General features: G+C 38.3%; 1 protein-coding gene across 1 annotated transcript in view; it reads right to left on the bottom strand.

Moving 5' to 3' along the window:
• PPP4R2 (protein phosphatase 4, regulatory subunit 2) overlaps window positions 1–11,004 on the bottom strand; it is a 30,825-nt gene extending 19,821 nt beyond the window's left edge. Inside the window, exon 1 of the mRNA XM_010083264.1 lies at window positions 10,929–11,004. Within this exon, the coding sequence (XP_010081566.1) occupies window positions 10,929–10,930 (2 nt within the window). The 5' untranslated portion in view covers window positions 10,931–11,004. The remainder of the gene's footprint in view (window positions 1–10,928) is intronic.
• Window positions 11,005–11,602: the final 598 nt, after the last annotated feature.

Here is an 11,602-nt window from a genome sequence, read left to right as displayed (position 1 = left end):
GGGACCTCAGAGTGGAGAGAGCTGCCCCACCAGATTTAACTTTACACCTGGTCTACACAGAAAGGGCAAGCCTGCTCTGCTGCTCCCACGCATTCTTGCGATCCCACACACAGGGAGGTGAAGCAGATCACTAATCTAACCACAAAACTAATGCTACAGATGAGGAAGAATAAGATGTATGATAGAACTAGTAGAACACAAAGCCATTACTTTAAGCAGCTACCCTCATGTACTAGATAAAATAATGTAACTTACTTAATTCTACTCTTGCTTCAAATATGCATTGAATTATAAACCTTTTTCTACTTCGTATGCTTTAATACTATTTTGATGCAATTAATTTCAGTGTCAATTTTACACACTGTTGCTCTTTTCACCATCCACACAGTGCAGACTAACAGGGGAAATTCCAAACAACGACAACAGATTTACACAGTAAAATCCCTCATGCATCAATGCAGACTAGTTTCTTAAATGCTGCTGGCAAGCAGACAAACCCTTCAACCTAATATTAAATTAAAACCACAAGCAGGTGCTAGATGCTTTATCAGTGTTTCAGAATGAGCAATAAATTTTAAACGTTAGGTGACACAGCATGTTTAATTTACTGGAACACTGTATTTTGCTGTAAACAGTATACTCCTGTCAGGAAAACACACTGGCAAGCACCCTTCCTGGGGGAGCATCCTGTTCTCTTTCACCTGATAACTCATGTAAAATTAAAATACTCTCACATTTTATCTTCAGTAGGATTTGACCTCATGTTACCTTTCGCTTTAATTAAAAATATGTTGAAGAGCTCAAAAGAGGAAAAACTGGTATTTCCCACAAGCACAGAAGGTATTTTTCCATTTTCACTCACTGATTGCTGTCAGCCTAAATTAAGTCTTTGCTTTTCTTCTTGTGAGCATGATGAGCTCATTCCAGAACCACGGAAACTGGAATACATTAGAACTACACCTATGTCGGTAGTGTTCACCTCTCTCCTACTTGTAAATTACTACTGCTATTGCCAGGAACAACAGAGATTAAGATTTAGTTATGGAAACAGACAGCTGATTAAGACATTAAACTGCAATAATCAAGGGACTAATTCTGATCTCTCCTGATAAATATTCAGTTGACTCCAACAGAATACAGCTGTTCCACAGAACAGAAAAAAATCTGAACTAGGACTCAGTATTTTTCAATTAAGTACATTTCTTAATGTAGTTATCTAAAAACAAACTAACTCAAGTACCTTTTTCTTTTATTTTAAAAGTAAAAACTGACCACAGAATGAAAAACTACAAGATTACAACAGATTCTGCATTTAAGAATTAAATTCCTTATAGCAGAGTAGCAAACAATACACACAAAGCAACCGAAAGCCTTCAAAACTTCCACAAACCACTAGCAGTGGTTTATCTATAGAGACAAAAAATGACAGTAGATTGTATTTTCATTAAAATTTCCCTCTTCCCCTTGAAAATTCACTTCAAGTTATCTTTACCTGATTAGAATAAACGGGTGTATTTACTAAATGATTCCATTCACTGTGCTACTGCACTGCATACCAATATGTAAATTTTTACCTTACTTTGATTTCTTATTCTTCATAATTTCACTTCTGCACATATTCAAATAACATTTCTAACAATATGAAGTTTTATTACAAGTAGAATGATCAGCCCAGACATTGATTTTCCTATAAAGTCAATACACCAACTACAAAGCTCTCCAAGTCTTACAAACACAGCCTTCTGGATAAGCATCAAATATCACCTAAGTCCTCCCATTTGAGCAATATCAACTACAGTTGTTTATTTACAATTTAGTTACCTTTTCTTCTATTATGCAGAAAAATCACCAGTTCAGGGAACCATGCTACACTTATGCCACAATATATGCAGACCTAGTATCTTCCTGCTGTCACATATTTTACAGAATACTTTACCCCAACAGATTTTATTTCTCTAGTTCTGGATTTATTTTTTTTTTTTTACAATATTATTACATTTACCTTTGTAAAAAAATTTAGTTAGCACCCTTTATACTAGATTATCTTAAAATCGTTTGAGTTTTGCGTACTTTTAAATCTGACTGACAATCTTCTAAATAATATTTCCTGCATAACTTAATTACACAACACTCAGAATTGTTCAGAAACTCTCAGTAATCACTTTGCGTACAGTATCTGTTTTCTCAGCCCACATCTGCCTCATTTCTGTAGAATGTATCTTCAAGACAGAGACTAGACTACTACTAGACTACACTTCTGCAACACTTAATGTAAGACTTTGATCCAGTTATTACTACAAGAAACTACAATAGGAATAATTATCTCAAAGAGGCATGATTTCAAGTAACCATATTACTGAAATTTCATTTTTAATCTTTAAACTTTAAAGGACATTCACATCAACCTTAGAATTGTAAACAATACCACTTAAGTGACTTGCACAAGAAGTTTAGGAGCAGGGGGAAGATATTTGACTTCTCTCACAATATACAATCACAAGTCCTAAGAACACTTATATTCACCTGCTCTACCAAAGATAACTGTAGCTGCATTTGAACAGCACTAGCCAAACAGATCGTTGATAGCAGACATGTATTATTTGTGTCAAAATTTCTCCCAAAAAACCCACTTATATAGTCCAGACCTGTCTTTAACATGATTGGACACTTTGCTAAACTTAGACAACCGTATTTTTTCAAGTCTTAACAATTCTGTGGATTATTCTTAGCTTTTACCTATGTTCACTTCAGATAAAATTCACTAGGGCTTGTTTCAAGAGTGATACTGTGCACTGTATAATAGAGATTCTGCAGGAATTCCACAGCACAATTCAGAGTGCATCCCATTCAATACATATTGCACAGAAAAATAATCCATTAGGCAAAGGCACAATATAATTCTACAGTACTCTGGAGTTGATGCAGGCAGAATATGGAAACATTAAATAGATTACATTTTCTCAGTAAGCCTGCAGAAGTCCAGAAGCCAAAATTTAAGAAAAATATTATGCAATAAGTGAAGCATATTTAAAACTCTTTCTGAACTTGCAGGAAGTTGAAATTACTACCTCTATAGAAGCTACCTATAGGAAAATCACTCTGAGCAATACAAAATTAATGTTTGGATAATTGCATATACAAATATATCACCTTTTCCATACACAAACTAAATTTCACATATGTACTAAAAAAAAGGACATTGAAGTTGCTCCAGGTATCACCAGTTTGCAGAGAATAAGCAAAAAAAACCAAAAGAAATGCTGTAACTCATCTGCTAGGTGTACCTATCACCGTTTAATAACCAGCACATAGAGATCCACAGGTCACCCCAGAAGAGCAGTAGACCCCACAGAGGTAATACTATCGAGTCTTTACTATACTGAACAATAAAGCTAGGAAACCAGATAAAAGGAAAATGCACCCTGTGCAACTACTTTTGTAGCTGAATTTACTTCGCACTGTACTCTCTATGCTTGCCAGCTCATCCATTGTCCCACAAAAACACAGGCTTCACTCAGAAAGCAGTACTACTAGGATCAGGTAAACTGCACTTCTATGACTAATTCTTTCCAAAACCGGAAACAAAAGCCACCCAATTGGCTTCTACACAACGCCGTTCAGCTGACACACACTAAGCTTGGGCTGACAAGGTGCACCCTACCTCAGTGACCTCATACACAGGCAGTAGGTGTTTCTGCGTCATCATGCTCCCTTACCACTTCTCAGCAAAGCCTCCTCAGGCGTAGCCATCATGGAAACCTTGTAGCTGTCTTCAAGTAGTATTGTTTCTAAAACTGAGACCTGCCAGACACCAGCTTTGTGGAAAAGCAGCATCAGTCTGGTTTATCCACACACCTGAAAATCTACCACCCCCAAGATGATTAGACTGCTTTGCACCCTCCCTTCTGCACACACCATTGCCTCCTCCCTTCCCCCCAACATGTGCCATCAAGCACAAACCTTCCCATAATCTGTAGACAAGAAGAGGGAGCAAGGCTCACCAATTACAAGATCAAAACAAAGAAACATCTTTGCCACTGTAAAAGTGTAATATGGAGTGGAGCAATACCAAAAGGTCTGGGAAAGTATTTCAACTGAAATAGTAACAAACAAGGCCACCATGGAACAAGAGACTTGAGGTCCCCTGGAAAACAGAGATAAACTGAGGCAGCCACTACAGATGTGAAGAAACATTACTAATAGGTAAAGGTAAGAACTGGTAGAAACTCTGAGGATGAGAACAAATCTGAGGAAGCAAGGCAAGAGAACTGAGGTTGAAGAGTAGAAGGATGCCAGCAAAAGGACACTAAAGGTGATTCATCAGACAGACAAACAACTGTATTAACTGCTACAAAATAAGTGGTGGGGTGGTCTTCTGTGCAAAGTACCAGTGAACTGTCTGCAAGGAGACTAGCAGGGAGTGCACTGAACACTGAGTGCAAGAACAGACTGCTAACAACACGAAGAAAGACATACTTACAAATTAAAGCCTGCATGCACATACAGTTACACTTGTGATTAAAATAGTCCAACTACACTGAAAAGTTAGCATTGCTGTGAGGAGCTTGCCTTTTGTTTTCCTTACATGTGTATTTTGCGGAGAGACTGAAGTTTATTAGGATCAGTTCATTATGCACATTTTACAATGGTAGTTGAAGTTTGACCTTTATACTGTAAACCCCACTCCCAACAGATATGAAGTGGTAGCATTAAAAATAAAACACCACAATAACATGTGTTTCCTAAAGGAGCAAGTTATTTCATTTGTATCACTACTGACTCCTCTGAAGCACTACAACTATACATTTGATACATATGTAGTTTTTTATAATATAAGTAAAAGAGACAGTTTAGCTTCCTGTCTTTGACAAAGATAAATCAGCAAGCTTTTCATCCTGACCTTTGGAGGCAACGGTGGATTACGAGACAGAAAACAGTGTCAGTGGAATGAAGTTAGTGAGGAATAATAGCAGGAAACAATGCAAGGAAGTTTACTCACATCTCTTACTTCACTGAGAACATGGTGATGGAAGAGGACTATACTAACAAAGGCACACAGACTTCTTTCAGAAAATATTATCCTGCTTATAATGGCAGGAACTTTTGAGTTGTTTTATTTCATTTAACCAAAAAATGCACCAAAAAACCATTAGTGTTCCCCCAATACCTATAAAAGATTTTCAGATAATTATTTGCCTACAAATCAGAACAAAACTTTCAAACTAGTCAAAAAATAGTAGCATGTCAAGCAACATAACTTCTAGCTGAATAAAACCAGAGAACATACTTTATGGGAAAAAAAGTAGATTTAAATTTCAGCATGTGAAATAAGCTAAAGGACATATGGCTACAAAAATCTGCGTATTTGTAACATCAGAACGGAAATAACTGTGCAAAAGTTCAAAACATATCACTAAAACACTAAAGCTGAGAACAGGAACTTACTCTCATACACGTTCGTTGCTACCGTATCTCCCCTCACATCTTTTCTACAGCTGACAAACTATTTCACTGCTATTCTAAACATGCAGTAAGAAAAAAAAGTTCACTGCTACATAGGGTACATGAAACAGCATCGAAGGGTCAAAAATTTTTTTCCCCCGTTACCTTTGATAGAACTACCATTAGGTAACTTACACTTACAGTTACATTATTTACCAACAGCAAATCATGCCTGATCTACCTGACTGTTGATGCAGGCAGATCAGCAGACACTGTTGACAGCTTCAGCAAGACATACAGCCCAGTCTCCCACAGCATCTTTGTAGCCACGCTGGATAGCTACAGACTGAGTGGAACCATCAGGCCTACACAGCAGTGGTTGTGGTCAGTGGGGTCCAAAGTCTGACCACAACCAGTTACAAATGACATTGCTCAGTCAATACTGGGGCCCATAACTGTGCTGGCAGACACGAAGCTGAACATCTGTCAGTGTGCTCTTGCTGTGACAAAGGCTGCTTGCACACTGGATTTCCTTTGCAGTATCAGAGAAAGTGATTATACTCCTCACCTGGCACAAGTCCATAACCATAATACTATGTCCAATTTGGGATCATGCAATACAAAAGAGAGCAGAAAGAGTGAGATGAGCAGAAGGTCATTAAGATGGTTAAAAGAGCTGCAGCATGCAACCTAGGTGGGAAGCTAAGGCAACACGTCTTCTTCTGGAAAACAGAAAACTATGGTGGAGGAATCTAACTGCCATTTTTCACCACTGAGAAGGTAATTGCCTTACAGGCAAGGTGGAAACAGAATCCCTTCAGAGGTCCACAAATGATGGGCAAGAGGCAGTGGTCCCAGGTTGCTCCAAGGGAAACTCCAAGTTGCTGCAAGGGAAAACATTCCTCCCAGTACACGTGGTTAAGTAGTGAAACAAGGAGACAAACAGATGCTATGAAATTGCCATCACTGGAGATTTCCAGAAGAGGTACACAAAGCTCAAAGCAACCTAAACCAACTTTGGAATTAGCTCCCCTTGAGTACAGCGTCTGACTGGATGACCTCCAGAAGTCCCTTCTAACTCACATTATTCTGTGATGACACTAAAGATGTTCCCATTTGCTCTACAATCAGACATATCAAACTGGATTCAAGTAACTTTGCAGAAAAGCATTTATGCTGGTCCTCAAGGAAACTAGCAAAGAGACAACTTCTGTCTTGAGGCTTAGATGAGGTACAAACGAATATTTCAGATCTTCTAGGGAAACACTGAGGAAAGAATTTGACTACAGAAAAAAATAAAAACAGAATGCAATTTAATGCTATTTATACCGCATTTAGGGCAAGAACTGGTGCAACTACATTACATCCTGGCCAGGCCAGTGTTCTCTACTTAAGCCTAGAACTACTTTACAGTTAATCACTTCTGCCTACATACTGTATTCCTCCAGATTTTGGTACTTCACTACTTATTTCTGGACTCCTTCACTGTCATTAAGCATCTGTATTACGCTTTCCACTATAGTAAGCCATTAAAACTGTGCTTTATAGGTTGCCTGCCCCAGGGCAGGAGTGGTGGAAATGCAGAGAAAACTGACAGAATTTTTTATTGCTTTTGTTTTCCAAGTTATTTTCAACTTCAGAACCAAAGGAAAATTCTAGTTTTCCTTTCCAGTACAATAAATTGGATTTTCTTGGTGAAGTAACTAAATAAATGGTTTAGAAACATTTTTGCTATTGAAAGGAGTGATTTTAAATCCAAAAGAATTTCCTAAGAGGCAAGATAAAACATATTTTAAGTACAAGACACAAACCACAATTGAAAAGTGATCTTCATATCCATTCTTTAAGAATTCTTCAAAAGAACAAAAAAAATTATTTCACTTTTTCATTCCACATCACAGCACTGCAACACTAGAATTTTGTAGTCTCTTAAAGCTGCTTCCACTTCAGAAAAATAGATAAGTGGATATCTTACGTAAAAAACATGCACATATCCTGTTTTTAAAGAAGTCTTTCAGTTACAGTAAAGTATTAAAACTAACAAATTTCGTATCTCTTCACTTTACTCAGTTTCACACGTCATGCTGATCTTTTATAAACCAGAGAGAAGGAGTTTACCGTGATCTTCCCTGCCTATACTTGGTCTCATCACTAAAGAAATTCCATGTTAGAATCTCAGTAAAAAGTCAAGTCAATTAAGGAGTACATCACTCATCTGAAAAGAAAAAAGCTCTAGGACCCAACACAAGTTTAAAAAAGGTTGAACCATAAACTTTATATTTCACCTAAGGCTAAGTATTGCCATAGTAACCGTTAAACAAAAATATTTTGAAGTAGCCAAGCAATCAAACTTTTGCTTCTGTTCACCTATAATAAAGGAAGTTTAGACTGGCTTTTGTAAATGCATGCCATAATCTCACAAACAACTAAGTGAATCGTTAACTTTGCATAAGAAGACAGCTTAAACTTCAAATAGATTAAGTTAACACACGTGATTCCATGATCAGGCTTTTACTGCAAGGTACTGGTAACACAACTAAGTTTACACTGATAATATAACCAAATTTAGTAACATTTTTATTCCAGACCTTCCTTGTATAATAAAAGAAACTTTTAATTACAGCAAAGACACTCTCTGAAGAGCCTTATCATAGTTGCAGTGCTGGCTTATACAGCTCTCACCCTTTGTTCCTCCCCTAAACCACCTCTTCAGTTGCACTGGGGTTTGACGTACTAGTTAACACGGACAAAACAAGCCGGATCAATGAACCGAACCTTGTTAAACACAGTACTGCCAAAAACAAAGTTACTTACAACAGCAAGCAGTTTCCTGCTCTAGGTTACCATGCAGCTACATAAACAGTCGAACAAGCACAGGTGAAATAGTAACACAAGGGCTGCATTAGCCAAGACTGCTGCCAAGAGAAATACTAGTAAAATTACAGTCTAACCTAAACCTGCATCTACCTGTTCATAACTCACTTGGATGAATAAGCACATTGAAACAAATGGGGGCAGGGAGGTACCCAATGCACTACCATCAGCCCATGCTTTCAATCTGTTAAACAAGCTATGTAAGCCACAATCTGCTTTGATGAGAACCTCGAAAGTCATTTTAATTTACTTCATTAGCACCCTTTCAAACCAAGTTTACTACCTGTTTACAAGATCTGCTGCAGCTATGTCCAGAAGGAGGGGTGGGGGGTGAGAACACTACAGTTAACCCAGCATGTAGACTGCAGTGTATTATCTAAAAATCAGTATTCAGATTAAATCAAAAAAGCTGAGAGAACCCCCATAAACACCATAACTCTCCTAGAAACAACAATAACTCAAAGCAAAAATATTTCACTTGTCCTTATTTGCCTTGGTCCTCACTTACACGGGTACTTTTTGTTTGTTACTTTAGGAACAGTCTGTGACTAAGATCCATTGTTTTTCAATAAATAAGTCTGCAAACCATTCCTGTAATTACCCGACTTAACCATCCATTTTTTTTCCCCAAACTGAGCTCTGAACTTCTTAAAAATCCTAATAAATGTCACTACAAACTATTATTTTAGAGTTTATATTCTCATTCCAAGACAACCTATTTGTTACTGCTTTAGATTTCTATTAAATAAAGTTACTTTTGCATAACTGGAAATAAAAAACATTTAGCTCATTTTGAATTAACGTGTATTTGGTAAATTTGTGTATTCAGGAATCCTTTTACAGTGGTCAAGCGGTACTAGCTTAAAAATACATTAAGATCTTAAATAGCATTTTACTAATCTTTACATGAATGTTGACCATGAGATTTTTACTAATTTCCTCCTGATATTTTGATACACAACATATCAGCAAAAATAGAAGCATATTAGATGAAGAAATACAGACTTTGGTAGATAATGGGAAGCAAATTAAATGTTATGGAACAGTATTTCCCTGTCTGTCTCCAGACGATATTAGGTACTTCTGATGTTCACATCCAACACCTTTTAAAAAACAATTTAATGCAACTGAGAGGTTCAAGAAAGCTGAAAAAAGCTACAGAACTGAAAAAAAGCCAAAGAAAACCCTGGAAACCTAGAAGGCCAGGGTCTGCATGAAGTTCCAGATGACAAATTCCAGTTCAGATTTCAGCAGTAGCTTGTAATACTCAAATAATAACAACAACAAAAATCTAGATTTCCCAAATTGAAATAAAATCAGGAGTTTATTCATTCTCCAAGTTTCGCATAGGGGAGAATTTTCCCAAGAACTTGCCCCTATACAATCCCTTTTAAAAATACTTTGGAATACATGTAATAGTGGCAGAAATTATAAAAACAGACTGAAAAAATATTTCAGAGCAGGAAAAATCTTTTAGACATACCATACAAACAGAACACACCACAGTAAGCCTGTACTAAAATAAATACTACACCAAAATATTAAGCACTACAGCTGTGTATTTCTACTGAGCCAAAGCCTTCTATTCAAAGAGCAAAGTATATTTCAGAACTTGTTTTTCTTTCAAAACCATTAATTCAAGCTGTGCTAGCAAACTACCAAAAACACCCCAAACAAACCCACCAAAACCTGCAAACCTCTTACAAGCTAAAGGGATTCTAGAAACCCAAGGAAAGCCTCTGTGATCACTGGTTGCTAACAAAACACTGGTAAAAGCACATCTCTCTTGCTTAAGCCGGTAGTCTGGCACTAGGCCTCAAAAACAAGGAGACAGCCGGGGAGCCAGAAAGTGAGCAACTCTCTAGCAATACACCCAGGCATGCCTTTCCCCTTCCTGCCAAATAGCGATCCACGAAGGAAGTCACCCAGCACAGCACCACTGCTCATCCCCGACAAGGAGCATGTAGCACAGCTCCTTCCAGCTACGTCACACCTTCGAATGGAAATCTGCGAGGGTGATCTGTGAAAGAAAGTCCAGGAAAAGTGAAACTCTGGTGCGAGCTGAAAACTGAGTGACTACGGAAATTCAGAGTAGCTCCCATACGTCTCCTCTGCAGAAAGCACCTACGTGATTCTCCCCTCTTGCTCAAAAGCATTCACACGCAATCATCACACAGCATGTTATACAAAGCCTATGAAGAAATAATCTAAGCCATTCATATCTTTATGTAAATAATACTATTAGACACTGTATACAACAGACATTACAACAGTATATAACAGACATTACAACAGTGATTTAAACTTTCAATTTTAAAAAAACTGAATGTCACATAAAATGTAGATAGAGCAACAGGTTTACCGTACCGAACAGGATCAGTAAGACCTGACAGATACCCCTGAGCAAAGCCTATACAAAAAGTCTCTCTGTCAGCTAAAACTACCAGCAAACAAAACTAAACCATCCAAAATTAAATGGGAACTAAAGCAAGCTTATTCAGCTCACAGAAGCAATCTACAGACGAAGAGAGAATCCAAGTAGCATCTCATTGACTTAAAATGCAGAAAGGTTGTAGGCTACAACTGAAGATCACCCAAAAAGTCACACTTACATCGTCTCTCCAGTCTTAGCAACATGACAAAGAAACTGATCCAGTATTGGACATACTTCCTTCTTTCCTCTCTTCTCAAAATCTGTTGGTATGAGAAGGACAAAAAAGAATGCTAAAAAGATAAGACAGAACAGAAATTCCTAACAATTAGCAATTTATTTGCTTTAACGATCAGCTCCCAGAAAAATATCTTCATGATTTCACAACGTTTCAGTTGTTCCCAAGAGCTCCAGCAGCTTCCCAGCCCTGTACAACACTTAATATTTTCCTGTGTAGAAACTACATGAATCTGAGTAGCAGAAGTTGATTTGCAACTTCTTTTGAGCAGCTACAACAGAGAAAGAGACTGACTTCCTCAGGCTGCATCCAGCAAGGCAAGCTGGCACAGAAATGAACTGGGGAAGGAGAAAAATCAAAGGTAGGGGCGAGGGCCCAGGAAGGGAAGGCAGGCAGCCATGCGGGGGGGAAGAGGGCCCTCCAGGAGAGGGGAGCCCCGGGCCTGGAGGAGGAAGGGGGTTGCTGGGGTCACTAACCTCCCTCTGCCGCTCCCCCTCACGCAGCCCAGAGCAAGCCCGGGGGCATCGCTAGGGCAGCGGGGACAAGAGGCTCACCCCTCCCCTTCCCCACAGAGAGCACCGGGCCTCTCCTCACTCTGTGGGACCCCCTTCCCTCCC

This window comes from Pterocles gutturalis, unplaced genomic scaffold, assembly GCF_000699245.1.
Source record: "Pterocles gutturalis isolate BGI_N339 unplaced genomic scaffold, ASM69924v1 scaffold28245, whole genome shotgun sequence".
NCBI lineage: Eukaryota > Metazoa > Chordata > Aves > Pterocliformes > Pteroclidae > Pterocles > Pterocles gutturalis.
The sequence above is the reverse complement of the archived record's forward strand: the minus strand, read 5'-3'. Positions and strand labels throughout refer to the sequence as shown.